Raw genomic sequence first — 24744 nt, forward strand, 5'->3', positions numbered from 1 at the left:
AAACGACATGCAATCCTAAACAAGACAATTCAAGCAATCCTAATTCTGCCAAATGTAGTAAAACGTTAGCTGCATGATAAATAGTTTTTCTTTTAATCTGGTTGTCCTTAGAACTAAACACATTACATTACTGTTTAAGTAGCATTGACCGTTTAACTGTCAATGTACCACACAGTTATTTTGTAGGCTAAAGTTCACGGTAGTAGATGGTGTCCCTGACTTTTTATCTCAGAATTTTGGCTTTTTATCTCAAAATTATGATTTTTTTTTCTCATTATTATGACTTTTTATCTCATTGTTATGACTTAATTATCTCATAATTATGACTTCATTATCTCACTATTATGACTTTTTATCTCATAATTATGACTTCATCATCTCATAATTATGAATTTTTTTTCTCATTATTATGACTTTTTATCTCATTATTATGACTTAATTATCTCATAATTTCGAAAAATCTCAACAAAGTTAGAAGACACGTTCGAATCAATTAAAACTGATCCATGATAGATAAGGTGTTTATAAACATATGTAATAAATCACTTAATCCAACAACTGTATGTTTTTTTTGTATTCTCGCATTTTCAGGGGTCTATTATTCCGGGGGACACCTGAAGGCAGCACAGTGAGATCCCCTCACATGCTGTCCGATAAAACTTTGAAAAAAAAAAAAATACAAATTTGGCTTTTTCACCTTTGCTAAATAACAAACTGTTTTGGACTCTGTCTTTAATGCTGATTTAAGGGCAGTTCGCGTTAAAACACCATCCTTTATAACCCGGGTTCAGCTAGTTTTTCAGAGGTAGTCTACAGCTGGTTGCACTGAGTCCTGCCCTGCTCCAACAAGCGCTTCCTCTTTCTCTTTAACCACATTGTGACAGCACACTACACAGCAGTTCTGAAACACAGTTGTTAAACTGATAAGTCGTGGGCACATCCCCCAACACAGGCAGTTAACAGCTGTTTCACAGAGAGACACCAGAGGAGCAACTTTGAATCAGTCCGGCAGGTTTGTGCTAAAAGTTTTCACATGTTTTGTGTGTCAGTGGTTTCAAGCTGTCGATATACCGCTTTTTATTTTTGCTACTTCTTTCCTCCGGTAATACAGAAACGTCGGATGTTCTACTGATTTTAAAGTTTCTTTCAGGAAGCAATGTAAATTATATTTCTCTATATTGCAGAGCAGATTTCTAATCAAAGTAACCCATTTAAGAAGTCGTTTTTAAGTTAAAATTCAGACAACTGAAATAACTAACCCTGTCTTCAAAGTGTGAAGTAATCACAGTGTAGGTTAAATATCAGGTGATTAACTCCCACCTTCAGTGCACACCGTCTGTTCTTTTCTTTAAATGTGCTTTAGTATTTTTCTTTATCATGTTATGAAACTATTTAATTTAGCTTAAGTGCTTTCCACAGTGGCCACATTATGTCTTCCTTAAAATATGCCAGATGAATAGAGGATATAATAAGTGGAACAGTGTCAGAGGAATTTATTACGGACCATAAATCGTTTTTTAGTGTTTTATATGTTTGACTATCTTCCTCTTTAGGTGTGTGTTGAACATTTGACTGTGTCTTCACTTGTGTTTAAAACAAGTTGTTATATCTTTCATTCGCCCCAGTTTGAGTCATACTTGAGCTGTTTTTTCCATTGTTATCCTTCCTGTCTCATTTCCTTTCTGTGAGCATTCCTCTCTGACAGCAGTGACTGCACTACTGTCACAGTGAATAACACTCAGCTGCTTATTCTGAGTCATTTAAATGGCCCGTGCATTTTTGTAAGGTTTCTTAATGAATATCCTCAATCAAGGAATATCGGAAATGTCTTTAATGGAAGGGAAGCTGCCCTTTCACAGTTTGGGTTTTACTGTGTACGTTTCAATGTCGGCCTAAATCATGATGTGCAAACATAATTCATGACCACTGTATGCAAAGGGAAATGAATGATTTAAACATGTAGTTTTTCATTTTACCTATAGTTGACAACAATACACCCAACAATTGAAGATAATATGCTTCTGTATTTATGTACATTTATGGCTAACATTATCAATCAATTAGTTGTTTTTTTTTCAGCCCACAAAAACCCACTCAACAAGTTGAATGACTGGTTGAAGGTTTCAAATTATTTACCAAGAAAAATATCCTTGTTTGAGCTTCTCAAGTGTGAGGATAGTTGCTTTGTTTTTGTGTTTGAATATTTTTTGGAAAGTGGGTCAGATGAAGCAAGCAACTTGACTTCCTCTAAAAAATGTATACCGTTCTGTCATCATCTTGACCTAACAAAGACTTAGATAGATACTTTATTGATCCCGAGGGAAATTCAAAGCACCCAGTAGCAGGTTACAAAGACGTACATGACATGAAACATTTGTTACAAATTAACCACAAAACCGACACCCCCCTCCCAAACATACATATATATTAACCCGAAAAAAAGATGTAAAGAATACCCTTAGATGAAACAAACTTAAACTGTGCAATTAAAAATAGACTTATACAAGAAATGTACATAACCTGTGCAGGGATAAAAATATATGTTCAATTTAAACAAGAACCTATAAACAGTTGAGGAAAAAAAAACTGTAATTAGACCTGAATATAAAAAAATTAAAAAAGTGTTGACCTTCTGAAGTTGTGTTGTTTATATATGTACAGCAAAGTTTAAAAAGCAGATTGTGCAAACATTAAATTAAAGGTGTGATTTAAATAATTGTGAGGTATCATTTGAAGTGTCCAACTAGAGTCTGACTCTTGGGACAGCTGTGCAGATGGGAAATGGAAAAAGGAAGATTTAGTCCAAGTGTGTGCTCTCCCCCTGCCATAACTGTAAAGGTGTTGTACAGACGTATGGCCAGGGGGACAAAAGAGTTCTTGAGTCTGTCTGTGGAGCACTGAACACACTCCTCTGCCTGCTGAAGGTGCTGTGCAGAGGGTGCTGGGTGTTGTCCATGATGGAGCACATTCTGTTCAGGGTCCTTCTCTCTGCCACCGTCACTAGAGAGTCCCGCTCTGCGCCCACCACAGAGCCAGCCTTCCTCACCGGTCTGTCCAGCCGTGCTGCGTACCCTCTTCTTGCTGCTTCCTCCCCAGCACACCACAGCATAGAAGAGGACGCTGGCCACCACGGACTGGTAAAACATCTGCAGCAGCTTTTTACAGATGTTGAAGGACCACAGCCTTCTCAGGAAGTACAGACGGCTCTGTCCCTTCCTGCAGATAGTGTCCAGTCCAGCCTGTCGTCCAACTGCACCCCCAGGTACCCGTAGGTCCTGACCACCTCCCCGTCGACCCCCCCCCCCGATGCAAACAGGTTGTAGATGTGGCTTGTTCCTTCGGAAGTCCACCACCATCTTCTTGGTCTTGGAGGTGTTCAGCTGCAGATGGTTTGAACTGCACCACGTCACAAAGTCTCCTACTAGGCTCCTGTACTCCACCTGTCCATCCCTGACACCAACCAACTATCACGGTGTCATCCGAGTATTTCTGCAAGTGGCAGAGCTCTGAATTATACTGGATTCAGAGGTATAAAGGGTGACAGGGGAGAGGACAGTCCCCTGTGGTGCTCCGATGCTGCTGACCACAGTGTCAGATGTGCAGTCCTTCAGTCTGACGTTCTGTGGTCTCTCTGTGAGGTAGTCCGTGATCCATCTCACCAGGTGCGAGTCCACCCTCACCTCGGTCAGCTTGTCTCTCAGTAGGAGGGGGTGGATGGTGTTAAAGGCGCTTGAGAAATCAAACAACATGATTCTCATCACGCTGCTCCCTTTGTCCAGATGAGAGTAAGCCGTGTGTAGTAGATAGAGGATGGCATCGTCCACGCCTACCTTCGCCTGGTGAGCAAACTGCAGTGGATCCTGGGGCATGGTGGCCCTGGGGTCTGAGGAGATGGAGCAGCAGCCGCTCAAAGGTCTTCATGATGTGGGATGTCAGTGCAATTGGCCTGAAGTCGCCTGGCTCACTGGGGTTTTTTTTCTTCTTCTTGGGGACCGGGGTGAGGAACGAAGCATCCTTGGACGCACCCTGTCCGGGCCTGCTGCCTTCCTGGGACGGAGTCTTTTCAGCTCTCTGCTCACCTGCTCCTTGGTAATGGTGGGAGGGAGGGGGTTAAAGGGGTGAACAGTCCCTGAGTGTGGAGGGAGGGGGAGGTGTTGTCTTTGTCCTGGTGGCAGTATAGGTGGTGTGAAGAGAGGTGCTGGGGGGGGCAGACACTAGCTGCAGTGGCCTGGCAGTCAAACCTGTTAAAAAAAAAAACAGGTTGAGCTGGTTTGCTCTCACAGGGTCCCCATCTTCTGTGCTGTTACCTTTCTTCTTGCAGCCTGTGATGGTTTTCATGCCCTCCCAGACCTCTCTCGTGTTGTTGTTCTGCAGCAGCAGCTTCTTCTCCACCTTCCTCGCGCCTCAGCTCTGCCTGCTCTCCTTCCTTGAATGCCCTCTTCTTCCTGTTAAGGATGTCCTTGACATCACTGGGCTCGTTGTTCGGGAAGCAGCGCACAGCTTTTGTGGGAACTACAACATCCATACAGGAGTTCATGTAGTCAGTTGTGCAGTGTGTGACTGCCCCCCCCCCCCCCCCCCCCCCCCTCAATGTCCTCACCGTGTGGCTCTTGCAAGGTGCTCCAGTCAGTCGACTCAAAACAGTCTCTTAGTGTCTCCACTGCCTCAGGAGAGCACTTTTTGAAGGTGCGTGTGGTTACAGGGTGTCTCTGAATCTGTGGTTTGTACTGTGGGTTAAGCAGGTTGTGATCAGACTACATAAGCAGAACAAAATGTGTTCATGATGACTATATACTGAAAATGTTTTCCTATACATTGCAGTTTCACTTTTAAGTAAAAAATAATTAGGAACATTGCTTTGCATCATATTTGATTCAGTAGACACTTTACACTGCGGTATAGTGTCTGGACACAGGAGGGCAGTATCCTAACACACTGATTAAGTATGGAGAAACTGAGTTTAAACCCTTGAATTTCTCCGCCACTGAACTGTTTTTTTTTCGTGTGGGCCTATTACTTAATCAATCCATTTGTCATACTTTCCAGTTCATATAAATATTTCCTCTCAGTTTCTGTGTCATGTAGTTTTACCCCAGGAAGGTATCACATTGGTTGGTATTGTTTTACCAGACATTGAGATTTTTCACTTTACTAGGGCTGTTTCTGTGTGCTGTAATTGAAAACATTGTCAGTTTGATGAAATAATTACATTTTAAGGAAGTTTTTCCAATTATTCCTTCTGCTTTTTTTTTTTTCTCCCCCCACAGATACGAAAATACCAACGAGGGGGTGAAAGGATTGTTTCAATTTAAGATTCCCCAGGCTTAATGATGGATTTTGAGACTAATAATGTAATGTAGGCCACACTGAAGTCGACGTGATCACAACTATTTTCAGAATCAACCACTGAGGGTGTGTCTGCTTCTGTTTCACTACTACGGCATGCGGGATGGGCCAAACTCGCTCAGCTCTATCGCATACCACCGCCGCCCCAGGCAGAGCGAAATGGCAAGCAGGCGAGACAACTCAGCGACTCCGTATTCGTACATTTATGAGCGGAGAGAAGCGACGCAGTGACCAGCTCAACAAGAATCCAATGAAAAATAAAGTGCTGTCGTGTTTGGGAAGGCGAAAGCGAGACTCCAGTCAGACAGAAGCGGATTTCGGTTGCGGAAACGGAGCCGGAGATCCAGCGACGCGCTGCGATCACAGAGGAGGAAAGTTGCCGAGGGACGAGGTGACATCGGCGGCTGGGGAACCCCGAGCACCCCCGGGTTGCTTCGAGACACGGTCCGGCCTAGATGATCATACGGATGGTGTCCGACGGCGTGTGAACCGAGAGGCGCTGGCTGGCCCGCCCGATGCGTCCGGTTTGGAAACGCGGTGCGGTGAAGCCAGCGGTGCGGGCTGTGAGAAGCCGAAACCCGGGCGAGAGAACAATGCCTCGTACCCCACGACGAGGGCCATGGAAGACCAGACACCGGTGGGGAACAAACAGGGACGTGTTGTGTGTGAAGTCCGGGAATTAACGGGGACCGGCGTGAGGTCAAGCCCGCTGTCCACCTCTGACCCCGACACCCGGACTAGCCCGCCCGCGGATCAACATCTGAATAGTGGACTGTTGTCAACGGACAAGCCTGCGGAGGCTAAAATGACTAAAACTGAAGGTAGTGCCGATTGTCCGCTCATAAGGGTCGGGGTCCAAATGAACTGCTGCCCTGTTGAAAATGAGAGCCGCAATGACGCTGAGGAGCCCCCTAGAGGACCCCTAGAAGGCGGCCAAAGTTTCCCCGGAACAATACCAAAACTTATCATCACCAGAGACCCCAGCCCGACTCGCTCTCAGGACACCCTGCTGAGCGTCCGGACGGACCTCGGCACCGGCCTGTGCCTGGAGCTTCAGCCGGAGGACGAGTCCCCCTGCTCGGACAGCGGCTGCGGTGGGTCCCCCGCGTTGATGCGACCTCTGCGGAAGCTGTCTAACTCCTCCTCCATCGGTCTGTCCTCAGCCTCATCCTTCGAGGAGTCTGAGGACGACTACACCGGGAGCGACATCGAGTCCAGTCTGTCTCCAGCCCGGTCTCTCTGTAGCCCGGATGATGGGACGGGGGTGAGTGTCTTTTTTTTTTTTTTTTTTTCATGGTTTGAGATGTGCAGTTTAATAACCATGTTCAGACACATTAACTGTTTATGATATGTTACATGAAGAGAAATAAAAACAAAAAACATAAACAGGTCCGACTGCTTCGGTCCCCCCCCCACCCCCCCAAAAAAAAAAATGACAACAAATATTTCTCAGTTGGCAATATTCCTATATCATGGCAGTGTTACAGTAGCAGCGCATGTGTTTAAATGCCACATCAGCTTAACAAACCAGGCTGCCAAACTACTGAAGAAAAACATTGGAATATATTTGATGTAATAAAGACAGATACACACTTGACACAGGACACATCAACCCATATCCTGCTGTAGCTTTTGCCAAAGGTCTTTTACTCACCAGATGTCTCAGAGGAGCATGACAGCACGTTTAGTTGCTAAAGAGGGCTCTATACCTGTCTCATCACCTCTATCATATTGATACTTAATGTCCTTTAAGTGCTGTTGCTTATCAAGAAAACAGAGCCCAAGTCACTCAGAGGGTCTACAAAGCAATGTGTCAGGGGTGGTTTGGTGGATGTTTCTTTCTTTTTTAATAGCTTACAGACAAGATTGAAAAGCATTTCATTTCTTACATGTGTCTGAATGGCTGGACAGCTGGACTCCCAAATTCCCAAATCCAAAAAAAAAAATCAAATTAAGGAGTGAACTGTCTTTTTCTCAAACCCCCACATGTGTGGCTCAGGGTCACATGGCTTTTGATGATCTCAGCTGACCGTGCACACACTGCCTGAAAGCATTTTAATATCATTAGTCATCCTGTTGCGTCTATCCCTCATCAGTTCATACAGCTACACCTTGCAGATGATATTAGTTTACTTTCCCACAGGGTTAAGGTTTTCCTGTCCTCCAAAACATGAAATGCAGTTTAACGTTTCCAATTAAGAAGTTGTGATATTTCTCCCCACCTGAGCCGGGAAGCTTTTGAGCACTGTTGAATACAAATGCTCAAAGTGATTCTTAAAAACAGGATGCCACTATCTGGAGATGATCCTCCACTAGTCTCTCAGCAGAATGTGAATCCTGTATGTCCAGGTTCAGACCAGATAAGCAAAGATGCGTATCTGAAGATGTTTAACCAGCAGCATTCGTTCGTATCGCCCTGTGCAAAATGGAAACCTGGCTAAATTCAAACTGGTTTCTATTTTGTATAGTCCAACCCTGTCTGCTATCTCATTCCCGTATTCCAGAAAATGACATGACACAGAGAAATAGGACATGATTAAGCGCCAGTCTGTTTGAATTGTAGGAGTTTGGACCACCTTAAGCCTCCACTGTTTACAGTGTCACTGTCATGATGTTTTAACATAAATGAAAACATCAAAAATGAATCTTCACATTCAGTCAGCTTCTCTGCTCAACCAGTTGAAGAAAATAGTCAAAGGCCCTGCATTGCCATTTACCAGAGCTAAATGTGACATCTACAAATATATTACAAGGTAGTTTGAAACACATAAAGGTGTGTTTATAATGTTCTTAAACCAGATGTTGGTGTTTTTGCGACCATCATCCAAACTATCAGATTATTTTTGTTTCAGGTCATCACACAGCTCTCCTCCTTATTCAATGTCCGCATGATTGTTTCTCCTTTTTCCATTTGATATGTCATATCTCCAGCGCTTGTTTCACAACTGATCAAAAAAAATACTGATCAAGAATACTTAGTTTCACCTCAGAGTATTCATAATGTCTTTCTTTTAGCTGGTCTTTTATTTTGAGTAAAGCCATGAGAGTGTTTTCCACCACATTCCTCCACATGGTGCATTAACAGATTGGCTCCCAGTTAAAGTAACGATGATCAGCATGTCAGTGGACGGAGCGATTTCCAGGCTATTACACTGAGAGCCAGGAAATGAGCAACCTGAGGAGTTGCGCTTGAGCTGTAGTAACCGACAGGATGACGCTGCCCTGTGGTTTCTGATAAGAGCAGAGTTTTAATGGGTCTGTTTTTGTCCTCCTTTTAGATGAGTTTGAAGTCCTTCACTGTACGGTAATTCAGAGAACTCAGGGTGTGCGTTTGTTGTTACTGCCTTTTAAAAAAAGCCGTGGCCACGATGTCTGCTCCCAGCCAAACCAGTTGAGATTTGGTGCACTGGGTGACGTGAGCAGATACTTGCTCAAACTTGCATACTCAGAGTGACACACACACACACACATGCAGCGACGGCGTCTTGCATTCAGAGTTCAGTGTGTGTCATGGAAAATTGGGCTGAAGGCAGAGCTGGTTGCTAAGCGACATCTTTGCCTTATATGGTACTTTTTTTTTTACACTCCTTGTTCTCGCTTTCTGACTGACAGTATCTCCTCTGTCACTGATGTTTGAATGTTGGAGTAAAAAATCCAACATACACTTGTATTTTAGCTCATTGTCAGAGCACTCCTCCATTATGAGACACTCTTTCTAACCCCACATTCAGCCTATAGCACAACGTTTTAGTCATTTTTCCCTGAAACCCCCTGAGACAAACAGTGGAACAGATATACAAGAGGAAAATACGAGTAGAGATGGACACAAACATTCACAGAAACGTTGAACACATACTCTTCACGTGATGATTCTTCTTATCGCCGCGTGCTTATTAACATTAGACACAGTTGCAGTCTTGTTTTCTGTTTTCTGTGAAGTCCCACACAGCCCTCCCACAGCACTTGTACACAAAATCCATGCTGCAGAGGAACCGACAAAGATGTTTTTTTTCTCTGTCTGGAATCACATTTCTAATACCATATAAAGGCTACTATGTTTGTTTCGACAGCATGACATATCAGACTAACTCCATGAAATGTTGTGGTGTGTTTCACCCTTTGTTTCAAAATTCAAGACAGTCATTTGATGGTAAAAAAGACAAAAAAAAAAAAAAAAAAACAAGATGATGAAAAAGAATCCTTATCAGAGAGATTTTATCAGCAGATATATTTTTTCTTTCACAAATGATGGATACAAATATTGAATGAAACATTTCCACTTTAGAAACACGGGACACTCAAAAATAAAATAGTTTAAAGATATTCAGTTCTATAAACGCTTTCATTTCAGCAAGTGTCTTTTGTGAAAATGATTTTTTATGGATATTTTAAAGGTGTAAAATCTTCTGAATGTTCAGCTCACCACAGCTGAGCTGTTTGAACATTGAAGCCCTGCGTTAGGGGAAAGGGATGTGGTTTTACATAAACTCGTTTTTGAGAAAGGAGCTCTGACAGTACCTGAAAACACCCTGTAGTGCACATGCAGTCACTCCTGTAGTTGTCTGACAGGTTCTGCTTTGTCTTCACACACACACTTGTACACACACACACCTATGTAGGTTACATGGTACAGAGGAATTTGTCATGAGGACAAAAGGAGAGCACTGGGAGGGTATGGGAAGCTCTGCTGTCACCCCCCCTACTGCCAGTCTGTCATGAATCTGGCAGGAGATTGGCTCGGTGTGGGGCTCAGGATAGGCCTCGCAGGGATTAGGGGATGAAAAGGACAGAGGAGACGGAAGAAACCAGGGAGAGAGAGAGAGACGGATCATTGTGTGGATGTTTGTACCTTCAGGGAGAGACATGGAACGAATTAGAGGAGGAATTTAACGGAAAGGGGGCTTGTTCAAACAGGCTGATGGAAAAAGGGAAAAATTAGAGTTTTAGGTGAGCTTTTTTGACAGGAAAGAAGATTTAAGTGTTGAGAAAGTGTAAAGAGCCAAAAGGAGTATTGACAGAGTGGTGAAACAGGAGAAATTTTCAATTGGGTTGTCGAGAAGCAGAAGGGGATCATTGTGAGAAATAAGTAGAAGGAGGATTATTTACCGGGCAACACAAGCCTCAGTTTGACCGACTGGAGCTGGAATAAGGCTAAACGTTAGCTAGAAGCTAACAGCAGACCCAGCAAGAGAGGGTTATAGATGATTGTGAGGGATCTCAGGACAACAGGGAGGCACACGTCCCTGTTGGTGCTCGCCTGTGGAGACCCCGTGCTGATGGTGCGGAGTACTTTGTGCTGGCTGCGATCCCGATTTGTCTCCGGAGCCGTGTGCGCCTGTGTCTGCGCCTGCCTCCTCCTCCACTACTGCTCTGTTTGCCAGGTAGGAGAAGGAAAGTGGCAAATGTATCCCACTGCAGATTTCAATTCAGCCCACCGTGGCCTTGTGTGTTCTTTTTCCAACATCACGATCGGTCAGGACAGATCATATCAAAACGGTGGTGACAGGTTTGCGTATTCAAATGTCATGTGATGTGGCAGTGTGATGTTGCTGTTACAGTGTGTGACGCTTGTTGGGCACACAGTCTGCAGTTAGTCCTGTGTGATGATCTCTCTATCTGGGTTAAGTAGTGAGTAAGCCAACCAGCGGGATCATCATGCTTCAGGCTGTCATAGTTTATAAAGTCACACACTTGAATTTTGTTACTTTCGATTTAACGAACAGGCATACCTGACAGTTTCTCATTCCTGAGCATGAACATTTAAACAAACACCTCAGATTTATTGAAGCAATGTATTAAACTATATTATTTTATTTGTTTTGCAAAATATACCTTTACTGGCAGAGGAGTTTCTTAGTGTTTTAACGTGTGTTTTTCAGAGCAGGGAGCAGATGAAAAAAGAGCCCATTAGATAATCATTGTCTACCTAAATAAGCCTGAATCCCCGCAGTACAGTGTACTAAACTTTGTAGGCTATAGTGTTACAAACAGATGACACATTTAGCTATATTTGTGTTAGTCTAACATTTCACACATTGTATTGTATACCTCAGCACTGTGTTCCTTTTAAGAAAAGCTTACGCAGTACAAAAGGACATTGTTTCCACTCTTATTTCTGTTAAGCTGCCAGGTTACTCAGTCATTTGTAAAGCAACTCCAAGTAAAAACGGTTCTAGTTCTTATAATGTTTGGAAGTACATGACTGAATGAGTTCTGTTCGTGATGTCAAAAGCTATTTTACATTGACGTGCCATTGCAAGCACAAGAGACATTCCCAGCATTCCTCAAATTCAAGAGGGGGACAAGAGTGAAAACAAAAGTGCAACAAAATGACATTTGATTAAGATCAAGTCACTGAGATGAGAAGTAGTGATACTTTAAATTTGATTTAAAGAGAGGGTGGGGGTAATATAAAATAATAATAATAGATATAATAATATAAAAATAACCTGTTTATAGGAAGGCTGACAGCACACTCATCTGCATTGGAGCTTGAGAGAAAAAGAGAGCGCTTATAAAACAAAGAAGGATGAAATATTCTGTGCCTGACGCATATGTGAGTTATATAAAAGAGAGCGCAGAGTTGGCTGAGGTTCGACTGTGAGAGGTTCTACATGACCTAAGTGTTTTAAAAAAGCTCCCCATGTGTGGGATGAAGACAGCAGAGACTGCACTGTTTGCTCAGTTTGAAATGAAAACAACAGTTAAGTCGTCTCGCATATATTCAGAGACTCGACAGCGTTTATCATCCTTTTGTGTCCACAAAAACATTAGCCGGTTATTTTAGTCCCATACACTTGGACCCCACTGAGGAAACCTGTTAAGTTGTCAGCTCGGAGCAATTACAGAGAGAGCCTGAACGCTGACAGCAGAGAGGCTGGAGGTCTGGGTGTCTGCTTCCCCTGTCAACCCCCCTGGTCTTTCATTCGTCAATGATGAGGACAAATGAAGCTAATAATAGCAGAATGAAAAGAAAGCAAGGTTCATGTGGTCTAGCTGCTTAGATATTTGTGATTTGACTAAAAGACAAGAGGCTATTTATGGAGTTTTTCTTTGCATGAGACTGTTGAAGGTTTTTGTCTGTTTACAGTATATCAGTCGAGCTGGCAGGAAACATCTATATCTGGTGTTATCACATTTGCACATTTGTTATGAATGCTATGCCTTACTGAACATGAAGTTGATGCCAAAGCACTACACTGCAGAATATTTCCATATCATCAAATTGAAGATGATAAACATGCACCCTAAATGCAAATACAGCGATCAAGGATAACAAATGTTTGTGTATAAATTCTGCGTCTTATTTGTCAAGTTTGATTCTGGGACTTTTAAGAACTACATAAACGCAAAAACAACATGTGTGCATTTAGGAATTTACCACTTACCTGCATTGAGACCCTTTTGTTATGAACTGTACATAACGGGTTCACAATAAAATCTCACAGCAGCACGTTAAAGGCCACACAACAACACAGTCTGCAGGTTTATTACGCTGAGTGTCTGGGGGATTATGTGGTTTAAGGTTATGGAGGATGTCTCTTAGTCGTCAAGTGTTTCTCTCTACGCTTGAATGCAACTTTCCCGTCTTAAAAACAGCAAAGAGGGTGCATGCTGAGAAAGGACGTTATCAAATATTTTCAGGCTAAAGAGTTTAGAAATAAAGGTCATCTTTGAAAAAAACAAAAAACAGAAAACCCTAGAAAGTTAAACTAAACACGTAGCTTTTACAATGAAGCTTTTTAGTTTGGTCGAACATGGGTCATCCTCCTGACCTTGTAACCTCTTTTTATTTGGGAACCCGTGTGCATCAGTGCAGTAGTCTCCCTTATTAATAGGTCAAAAACTGTTAAAAAGTGCTGCGCTTGTATTTTGCGCAGTGTACTTTGTCAGTTCATTGAGTGCATTAAAAAGTGGGTGACAGCGAGATCGCCAGTAATTACCCTCAACTCATCTGTTTAGAAGATGCCTCCAGTTACCCTGTCTCTGCCTGTTAGTCATTACTCAACAAGCAGTCGCTTTGCAGAGTCATGAAGCATTAAAGTGCTGCAACAGTTTGTTCTCCCCCATGTGGATCCTGATGATGCACTGATGATTGAAGACGACCATCATCCAAATTATTCTAATAAAGAGTGAACCATCAGTCCTCTTGGTTCATTTGCTAAAGACAATGTGAGTCATTGACCTCTCTGTCCAGAACCAATGAACCAAACGCAAGATGTGAAAGCACCCTAAGAAGAGGCACATGCTAGTCTTCACCCTTATCAGGATAAATTGGTCATTGACGTCGGAGGAGCATGTGTCATTAAAGGCTCTGGCATTCTTATGTAAGGCTCAATGGAAACCAGCGCTGTCTTGTTTAACTGGTGTTAAATGAAGTATGTTCAAATGATAGACAGGATGTGATCTCATCCTGGAGATTGCAGCTTCCATGTTGCAAATGTTGGTGAAATGTGAATTGGCGTTGCCATGTTTCATCACTGTTCTTTGTCCTGAGAAAGCAGAGGTGACCTCGGGGTTAATCTGTTGATGCGATTGAAGGCTCGGCACACAGGTGTCTACTAGTACTCACTCTCATTACTCTCTGCCTCTTGTGTGTCTAAAATCCTGAAGTTCACCAACTGTCCGACGAAACACAGACCCGTTGCACGCAGTTTCATCATGAGGAACCAGCAGAGGAACAGCAGCTGTTGAATGCAGTCGGAAAACCTTATCACGTCCCCTCCTCTTTCTCATTAAATCCAGAAGTTGAAATCTGGAAATACACTTGTGAGCGGTTATACATACAAACCCAAATTCCAAAAGAGTTGGAGCGTTGTTTTAAATGAAAATAAGAACAGGATGGTGATTTTCCAAACATTGAAACTCCACAACTAATTTGAAATAGCACAAAGACAAAATATCAAATGAAAAATGATTTGCCTATTTTGAACATTTTTCCAGCAACACCTTTCAGAGAAATTGGGACAGTGGAGAAAATAGGAAAATATCTTCCACTTAATTAGGCTGACTAGCAACAGGTTGGTGACATGATTGGGTATAACAAGGGATCTCCCAGAGAGGCTGAGTGTATCTCAAGTAAGGATGTGAAATGAGTTAACCACTCAGTGAAGAACCAGTATTGGGTGGCTGTGACCTTCGGGTCCTCAGATGGCCCTGCATTAAAAACGGACACAATTCTTTTGTGGACATCACTGCATGGGCTCAGTGCTGCAGACGGTTTAACCCAAGATACAATCAGCTGTTTTGTGTCTCATTAATTCAAATATAGCGGCATAGATAGTATTTACACAGCGTAAGCTCTTTCCTGTTTTAAATCTGCACGTTAAAAAGCTTCCAGTGTTACAAAACATCCCCCCTTTAACATTGTAATAACTGTGTTTAACTTCTACGTTAAACACGGACTCGCTGTTTCCGCCGTGTGTGTGTGTGTGTATTCTTGCATTAGGACTGTTTTGTTGTGACAGAGTTTCAACAGAGCAGCTGTGGAAAGAATGCATGTGGTGATAGGCTGACTGACATGTAAACAAGCGATAGAGCAGGCTGCAATCAGCAGTCATTCGCAGACGATACATAGTTATAAAAAGATTAGCATTATTGTTGGTACAGGCTTATGTCCCTGCAATTTATTACTCACATTTTATCCTCCGTCACGCATCCGTTTTGACATTTTCTTTCAGGTGCTTGTTTAAAACAATTCTGTGTTCAGAAAAACAAATAAAGGAATGATAGGAAAAACTGCACATTCAGATTGGGGTATAAATAAATATTCCATTATATTGTTATTGTACTCCTTTGTACAGTTAAATCTCCTCTAATGTAACACACACAGGCGCACATACCGACAGACTCCCACACACACACACACACACACACACACATTCCCATCCTAAACTGGCTGTCCGTTTGTTTTGATTTCCCACACACTCATGTTCTAATCAATCGGTGTCATGTTCCGCTCAGATTGCTTGCGTCAAAGAGCCCCTGTTGCAAACTGTCCTTGCTCTGGTGTTTCCCAATGCAGATAACCATTCTGCACCCACGCCCACACATAAACACACACATATACACACACATGTACACACACAGTTACGGACAGTAAGATTCTGTTTTACGACAGCACAGTGGTGGCTCTGGTAAATGTTTTATGAATGGGCTTTGTGTCACGTAGGTTGTGCACCTAACCTTGGCCAAAGGGGCGGCTCTGTCCAATGTCTACTGAGGTGTGTGTGTGGCTATGTGCACAGTGCAGGGTGTGTTTTCCTTCAATGAATAATCACCCTACTGGCTCATGTTTGGCAGAAAAGAAATCCAAATGTCTGATTTATTTCAGCTTTGAAGCATTCGTGAAAACTCGGACCACTTTTAAACGCGAGGATGACGTTCTTTGCCGTTTTTGTCTTTCCCAGAATAAGTCCTGGCAGAAATTGAAGACCATGGTTCACTGGTCCCCCTTTGTTGTGTCCTTCAAGAAGCGCTACCCATGGGTGCAGCTAGCCGGCCATGCAGGTAACCACAAATATTCTAATCATCACCATGTACCCTCCGATCCTACACGTGTGTTCCTTTGTCTTCAGTCGGTAATCTTTATTCCGTTTCCTCTTCTCCAAGGTAACTTCCAAGCTGGGGAGTATGGACGCTTGCTGAAGAAATACTGTGAGTGCGAGCAGCAGTGTCTGCAGAAGCTGATGAAGGACACCCTGCGGCCCTACGTGCCGGGTTATTACGGCGTAGTGCAGAGAGATGAGCAGGACTACAACCTGATGGATGACCTGCTGGCCGACTTTGACTCACCCTCCATAATGGACTGTAAGATGGGCAGCAGGTAAGACCCAGTAGAGGACGAAGAAAGCACAAGTGCATGGTAAACATCCTACACATCATAACTACAGCGGTAGCCATTTTATCAGCACTTCAGTTTAACCTTAGCCTTGAATTTAACCTTAACACAGTCGGACAGTTGACTTTTTATCGTATTTGTGTTATAAAAAAGACAGTTTATGTCATTAATAAATGCTTTAAATGTGTTATTTTTCTAGGACATATTTGGAGGAGGAGCTGATTAAAGCTAGAGAACGACCCCGTCTGAGGAAGGACATGTATGAGAAAATGGTGGCAGTGGACCCCGGGGCCCCCACCGAGCAGGAGAAGGCTCAGCAAGGAGTCCTCAAACCCAGATACATGCAGTGGAGGGAGACCCTCAGCTCCACAGCCACCATGGGCTTCCGCATCGAAGGCATTAAGGTGAGGGTTCATGCTGGAGATACAGATAACCTAACCAAACACTGAGAGTAAAATATTTATGGACAGAGCCCACGTGCTCGAGTGGAAAAGGAAAACGCATTCTGTTACAGTATTGGCTGCACGAGTAGCTGTAAAGAGAACTGTTTGTTCTGTCAACAAAAAAAAACAAATCCAGGGCTTGTTATCAGGGCAGACCAAAAACTGTAGATTTGCATGTTACTCAGACGTGAATGGAAACATCTGATGACACACTTTGAACATTTACATCAGTCTGCTGTGGATCCATTTTCCAGTGGAACAAGCAGCACCTGTGGCAGTGCAATTCATGTTTATGAATTATGAATTATGTTCGCAGAAATCTGATGGGACTTGTAACACCAACTTTAAGAAAACAAAGCACAGGGAGCAGGTGATGAAGGCCTTGGAGGACTTTGTAGGTGGCAACACTCAGATTCTGGTAAGTTCACTGCTAATACTCTGTTTTTTAAAGAACGTTCCAACTTCTGTATTATTATTTTTGCCTGAGAGCAGGATGGCTATATTGACAACGCTCACATGTCTATAGCTACAGCAAGATACTGATTAGCTTAGCTTAGCTTGGAATCAACACAACCCCAAAGTTCCTCACAGGAGCTTTAATTTAGCATCTAGTGTTTTGTTTTTTAGCTTCAGAGGCTTTATGATGTTGATGAGACTGACGATGATATTGATGATGATGACGATGATATTTAGGAAGGTGTTGATGCTGATTAGAATTCTCATGAGAAGCTGCTGATGTTGTTCATGATGATATATCTGTATATATATATATTTAACTGTGTTGAGTGCACTTCCTGTCAGCACCTGTGTGTCCGATCAGACTTACTGATGCTGTTTCCTCCTCTCTAGAACCTTGCTTGTGTTGTACTTACTCTCAGGTGTATGTTGTTTTGGACTTAAGTGTCTGTGAAAAGAACTGTAGAGTTTTAGGTCTTTAGCTTTGCCATGCTAAGCTAGCTGGCTTCTGGCACAAAAAAAATATTTATCGTCAACTGCATTAAGGAACAATTACAGGTGTTGTTAGTGTTCTTGCTGACTAATGGCATACATCGCTTTATGTTTCTCTTTTCTTCAGAAACTGTACCTGCAGCGTTTGGAGGAGCTTCGATCGGTCCTCGAGCAGTCGCACTTCTTCAGGTCACATGAGGTGAGACACACTGACACACGGTGTTCCAGCTTCCAAAAAGCAAAACCTGTTTAAGATATCATTCTGTCATCAGCTTCACACTTCACACACTCAAACACCTAAAGTCGCCGTGTCACCGGTTTCTCTGTCCCAGGTTGTGGGCAGCTCCTTGCTGTTTGTGCACGATTCCTCGGGAAAAGCCAGAGTGTGGATGATCGACTTCGGGAAGACAGTTCCCCTGCCGGCCCCTCGGACGCTGGACCACAGGACGCCCTGGATGGAGGGCAACAGGGAGGACGGCTACCTGTGGGGTCTGGACAACCTCATAGACATCTTCAGCAGTATGCTTCCACAGGCGCCTTGAGAGGGGGACTCAGAGGAGACTGCACTGAAACATTGATCCATGTCCACATGGGGGAAGAAATCTGCAGACTTTGAAAAATGGGACTGAATACTGAGGGAGGATTAGGAGTGCTGCCACCAGTAGCAACTTTTTTTTATGACCTAATCCGTGATCCAAGTGTCTTTATCAAGTTGAAGAGTGGAAGATGAACAAAGGCAGGATTTCTAATGCAGAGTGGAATTTGCCAACATCATGCTTTATGCTCTATTCATGGGACTAAAAGGAGAAAGAGAGGGAATTAAATGCAGGATTTTTAAGTGTCACAGTCTGTGGCTTAATTTGAGAGAATACAGTTCTCTGAATATTTCCCTGGACAAAAGTTGCTCTTCTCCGCCCCTGAACAACCCCCTCTGCTGGTGAAAAATGCACATAACACTCTGAACTTGACGCAGAGGTATGAAACTTCTCGCAGCCCTTGAGAAGCATTTATTAACGGGCGTTTATTTTCTTTTCTCATGGACCACTATTGATGTTTAACTACTCATTAACACTAAAACACTGGTCAGACCATGTGTTTACTAACTTGGTGTGTATATATGGTTTAATTTAATTTTTTTTTTCGCCTTGGTTTAACCTCCTTACCTTGTTTGTACAATTTCCTGTGCCTACAGCTGTTTGATCATTCCAGAGCAGTGGACTCCTGCTATTTCTCTTCCAAAGAGTTCACCAAAGTGGAGAGAGATTTAATCCCAAAGTTTAACTTCTGGTGGGGTTTTCTGAATTTTGATTTTTTTTTTTATGACAATGCAGTGAGATTTCCCCCCCCCCCATCTTTGTAGCTGTACAGTAAGCAGCTTTGTGTCCTATGCGTGTTTGGAAAATGTGTTGCACTGTGGATCTTCTCGAAGCCATTGAACAAATCAAGCGGTGCCTCTGCGATTCTTAGGAGGGGAAGCAGCAGTTGAGTGCTGGGTTTACAGATGCTGTCATTTAGAAGGTGAACATGAATAATTTGATGTGTTGTCACTTCATCCTCTCTGATCAGTGTTGCTTTGGATTTGCAGAGTTTTACAATGAAACGATGATGAAAAGAGTGACAGGAAACTGGACTTGTGATTGAACTGATCAGTCTCTTAAAGCTTTTGTGAGGTTTCAATTATAAAACCACTCGCACATGATCTTAAACTGGAATGTTTTAGTGTCTTACAGAATGATTGAAAGGATGACGTACAATCAAATACAAAAAAATAATCCATTTAGTTACACTTAAGAGGATTTGTGGGTTTGAATATTTGTATGCACGATGGAGAGTTTACAAAGAACTAATATTGTTTAGAAATTAGGTCAGTGCTTCATATCCGTCATTCTTTGACTGGAATGTGGCAGGGCAGTAAACACATCGGGCTCTAGTCTTCCAGATAACTTCAGTCAGGTTGAGCTATCGCTGTGTGGGTGTGGAGGTGTTCAGTCACTCAGAAGAGAAACTTTTTCTGCATGAGTGCTTCAGATATCTGACTGCATGAAATGAGAATCCTAATTCAGGCAGCTTTTCCATTTCTAAGAGAAGAGACACCCGGAGAGAGAGAGGGAGAGAGAGAGAGAGACGGGAGTAATGACGTGTTTACAAGGTATTATAATTATTTTTGCCCCCCACAAATCTTCTTTATTTGTAAACTATCAGGTCTCAAACTGGATGCTGCCTCATGAGTAGAAAGAAAACTGGATGCATTACCAAATTTTGTATTTTTTGGAAATGTCAGTGTATTTTAAGTTACAAAACATGCTGTAAAAGTGATTCATTACCAGGTCATGGATGCAATAAACTGGAAATATGACACATTTTCAGTCTGTTTTTTTCTCTCTCAAAATCTCTACATGTTTTTTTTAAGTATTGAAATATTTTTTCTTATTATCCCAGAATATGAACAGGTCAGCAATGAATCAAAATGAAATTAAATGAAATGAGGAATGTGCTAAATGTATTGTAAAAGTGTACCAAATTCAGTTTATTATGTTTTCCACACCAAGAGACTTCTTTTTATTGATAATAAAAATAGAACTGCTTTAAAATAAAAGTAATGACTTAGGCCCTGAATAAAAAACTCTTAACTCTTATCTCTTGATAATATTAATACATACATTCAGTGTTGCTGATACTGCAGTCTTAAAGGCATTATTGTGTCCACAGCACCGTCAGTAACAGCCTTGTACAGCGTGAAATGCTAAAATGAGACAAAAGAATATTTATATCTCATAACAGGATCCACAAAAAAACTACAGACTACCATGACACTACAGTTTACATGTTCAAGCCCTTTCAGAATGATACATCACACTGTTCAGCTGTAAAACATTCTGGAAATGTGTTAAATATGTATCCATGGATCACCATATCGGCTCACTGTGATGCTTCACCACATGACAGCCGCTGCTCCTGTGTCATCGTGTGGATTAACACCGCCTTCCCAGCCAGCCCGGCTTCCACTCCACCAGGAGGAACAACGTACTGGGTCCCATCGTTAGCCCTCTGAGGGTCCATCGTCCTCAGCTGCTCGTTGCTATGGGCGACGCTGTCCCAACTCCACAGCTGGTAGCGCAGGCTTTTACCCTGCTTAGCCAGGATGTAGAGCTCTTTGACCGCTGCTCCAACAGGACAAGAGGAGCTGCGGTCAGTGGTGAGGTGGAGCCAGGGCAGAGTGGGATCAGGTTGGGTGTGCTCTTTGCTCACACTCCCCTGGTCTAAACCCAGGAGAACACCTGGAACCAATAGACAGGGTTCAAGTCGCATGACTGGATTTTTAAAGTGCAGAGATGAGTTTAAAACATCAAAATGAATGTTAAAGGATTAGTTATCCCAAAATGTGTCTCATTTAGCCGGTTTAAATATCTGTGACCTGTTTGTTTTTAGCTCTCCTAAGTAGCTTGATCCGGGTCAGGCTGGTTTTAAGTCTCAAACAATTCATTTTGCTAAACTGTGCTTTTTACCAAGGCTCCCCTTTCACGCTGTAACACATTTTGGTTTCCATTACGAATCCATGTCACAATGTTGACATGACATAAGATTTTGGGAAAGAACCTGAGGTCCCAATCTTCTCTTTCATTCTTAAATTCCTGAACAGTAATCAAGTAATCGTATGTGCTTTAAATGTGCACCAAAACTAGAATAAGCTAGTAAACACCTATAAGGCTGCTGCATTATTGAAAGAAACATTTTCCTAATAATTCTCCCGTTACATTTATGAACAACAATTTAAGGACAATGCATCCTAGAACTAATGTATTAATCATGCAGGAAGTGTTAGACATTCCATGTGAGGTATATAAAGCAGTATTTGTGACTCCATTATATCTACAGCTTGGTGTTAAGGGTTAGGGTTTCAGTTCTATAAAAACAGTTAACATTTCTCAAAGCTGGACTTTAACCACAATTAAAACAACGACAGACAGAGCCAAAACATCTGAGCAAACATCTGTCTCTCAACTTGAGGCAGCTGGAGCTCTCTGTAGGTGAACAACATGCTGCCTAAAATATTTATTTGTGCAATGATTTGATTGTACTCTTTGGAGTATACCATGTTTAAGATGTGATGCTCTATGCTAATGCAGTAATCAGTGGTCCATTTTCTGCACTCTAGGTTGTTGTGATCTATGCTTAATGTGTCTGCTCTGTTAACATCAACTCTATAACACCTTTATGAAGCAAACTGATCCCGGTTCTGTAAGGTCACCAGTGAGGTCACTAGTGAGTGAGTTATCTAGTCTCACCTGAAGCGACCGCCCAGTGCGCCCTGTGACCACTGCGCTGGCACGGCTCATGGTTGTAGTCCTCATCATATCTGTTCATTACTGTCAAGGAATTCTGTTCTTTAATCATGAACTCCTCTTTAATGGAGCTGAGTAGCATAAAAAAAAAAAAAAAAACAGCCACAAAACTGACAAAACAAATTGATTTCTCTTTAGAATCCCCCTCATGGCGGGTCTGTTACTGCGTTGGATACGGGATGAGAACAGGCTGTCTGCCCCACAGGTGTGCAATGATGGTCGCAGCATTTTTACCACTTAATCCTCCTGACAGCAGTTCTGCCTTACAGCCACACACCTCCTCTGCCAGGAGGGCCATGTTGTCAGCTGGCAAAATAAAAGTCGTAGCAAGAACATTAAGAAACTGTCATAAACTCAACAAAGTGTGAAAATTTTATATCCTGAATCTTTTTTTTCTGGAGTTTAATATTTGCACTTCAGGCACCACAAAGTGACACTAAGGTTTGTATTTAGCCTTTTCTGCTGTCAAAGAAAACACGTTTATCCATTACACTTTTCTACATATACTGTAAAACAGGCAGGCCCATTCCAGTCTACACGTCTTTTTACCTGAAAACATTTCCCCCTGAGCCGTGTATCCCCTGCTCAGCGCCGTCTGAACAACAGTTTCCATGTCAACACTCAGCTGTGACTGACAACGCTGAGCAGACATCCACAAAGCCACCAGACCACACCTAAAGGGTAAATGAATGACACACTCACAGTCACACCTTGGCAAATGCGTCACGTTTAATGACGTGAACTTGAATTAATTCAGGTCAGACACATAACACAATAACATCATTGTACATGTAACAGTAGCGGTAACAGTTTGGCTCTTGTTATATATCAGTGCTTTTGTAGATTAGGGTGATACTGTCGTTGTAAAGTATTACACTGGGTGAGTTTACAGACTTACTGTGGACCATCTTGGATGAGGGAGGGCACATATGTGTTCACAAGTATCCACTGCAGGTCCTTCCTAAAACTGAAGCAAACACACTGTGTTCAAACATTACCACATAATCATGTTCAACAGCTCTTCAAAAAGTTCCCTTCAAGACATCTTCACATGTCAAAAGTTGGAAAAATAGTAGATGAATGAAAAATGTTGTGAACTGAATGGATCCATCTGTATTGTAATAAGTGAGAGCAACTGTTCTTTTCTACTTTGACCAGTCAAGATGTCTCCTGAGACAAAGAGCTTTCAATCATTTCTTTGTACTCTCATGATATTCACGTTTTTGTGACAGCAGCAGGGGGAGGTTGATTCATCTCTGTGTTACTTATGAGGTTGTCATTATTGTTCATGCAGGATGATTTTACATTTTATTGGTGTTTCCACCTACACGTGTTTACGCAAACAAAATGGACAAAATATCCGCATCACGTTTTCAGATAAGGCACATGGCAGTAAAACAACAATAGAGCTTTGAAATTCAGTTTCTTTAAGCCTCAGGTGTTAAAATGTAAAGAAAAGAAAAAAAGAAGAAAAAAAATCAATATCCTGACACCTGGGATTATTGCCATTTGTTTATGAAACTTAGTTGCATTATAAATTAATTAAAACAAAAGTTTCAGGTTTGTCTGTTAATGAATTACCTTTTCACCTGACCTCAAAATAGAGAAAAACACGTCCATGTGAATTACAACAAAATGTACAAATTTTAACCATCACAAAGTTGTGAAGGTGTGTGGAATGACCTGAGTCGTCGTGCTCAAATTTCTTTGCTGCAAAAATAAATAAATAAAATTACAACGTTTTGTATCATTGTATGTATGTAGAACAAGCATGACAACACGTGTCAGATTTTGGGTATAAAAATATCACCAGACTAATAAAGGTTTTAAACAAACAGGATGTGAATAAATGAAGCTGTTACTAAAGACTGCATGACCCAACAGTCATGCAGAAATGTTGTTCCATTATTCACCATGCACCTTAATAACTTATCATTTAGTATTTGCCTACTTGCACATAGTTCTGTATATATATATTTATTTCTCGTTTACTGCACATAGTTATGTTTACATCTGTTTACATCTGTTAGTCTGATCACTGTCCACTTACATCTACTCTTTTATATTTTGTATTTTTAAGTTAAGTTTAAGCTTTAAGTTGTATTTAAATTGACATTTTATATTTAGGTTAAAATGTTTTGTTTACTTGCACTGTTGTTAATTTACTGCTCTGTGTGCCTTTGAATTGCCCCCCGGGGACAAATAAAGTTTTTTGAATTGAATTGAATTTCAGTAGCCTGGGAGAAATACTGTCAACAGAGTATGGTTCATGGTGAATAATAATAATAACTGTGCAGTCCTGAGCTGAGATTCTAGTCCAATGCAATGTCCATGTTTACCATATAAAGGTGGTAAACAGGTGGTAAAGCTAGATGCTAGAAAAAAGTTGGTCTTTTCATTTTTGATCTCACCTGCTCTCTCGCTGACTGAGCAGTAAGCGGGCCTCAGTGTGGTCCCCTTTCACAGGACTCCTGCTACTGGCTATGGTCTGATAGAGTTTCTTCTTAGGTGCTGAGGCCAGAGGAGGAGGGCCTGGAGCAGGAGGAGGTGGAGGTGGAGGAGGAAGGCCTGGAGCAGGAGGAGGTGGAGGAGGTGGAGGAGGAAGGCCTGGACCAGGAGGAGGTGGAGGTGGAGGAGGAAGGCCTTGAGCAGGAGGAGGTGGAGGTGGAGGAGGAGGAGGAGGAGGGGGTGAAAGTGACATTGGGCACTCTAATGACATCCTTTTGATGCTCCTTTTGGAAAACAAATAAAAAGGTAAAGTGGTTAGACATGTTTGCATCTTTGCATAGAGAGAAGTTGCATTAGTTCTTGACAGTTTATACAA

General features: G+C 42.2%; 2 protein-coding genes across 2 annotated transcripts; one reads left to right on the forward strand and one right to left on the reverse strand.

Moving 5' to 3' along the window:
* Positions 1-867: 867 nt before the first annotated feature.
* On the forward strand, positions 868-19937 carry itpkcb (inositol-trisphosphate 3-kinase Cb). Its single transcript, XM_020636117.3, has 8 exons — positions 868-1012; positions 5268-6610; positions 15756-15855; positions 15958-16171; positions 16386-16590; positions 16946-17047; positions 17705-17776; positions 17910-19937. The coding sequence occupies exons 2-8, from the start codon at positions 5450-5452 to the stop codon at positions 18117-18119; spliced, it is 2064 nt and encodes a 687-aa protein (XP_020491773.2). The 5' UTR covers positions 868-1012; positions 5268-5449; the 3' UTR covers positions 18120-19937.
* Positions 19938-20078: 141 nt separating this feature from the next.
* actmap (actin maturation protease) lies at positions 20079-24639 on the reverse strand. Its single transcript, XM_065960044.1, has 6 exons — positions 24332-24639; positions 22819-22887; positions 22470-22594; positions 22097-22226; positions 21864-21934; positions 20079-20855 (listed from the first exon to the last, which is right to left on the reverse strand). The coding sequence occupies exons 1-6, from the start codon at positions 24637-24639 to the stop codon at positions 20497-20499; spliced, it is 1062 nt and encodes a 353-aa protein (XP_065816116.1). The 3' UTR covers positions 20079-20496.
* Positions 24640-24744: the final 105 nt, after the last annotated feature.

This window comes from Labrus bergylta, chromosome 11, assembly GCF_963930695.1.
Source record: "Labrus bergylta chromosome 11, fLabBer1.1, whole genome shotgun sequence".
Classification (NCBI taxonomy): domain Eukaryota; kingdom Metazoa; phylum Chordata; class Actinopteri; order Labriformes; family Labridae; genus Labrus; species Labrus bergylta.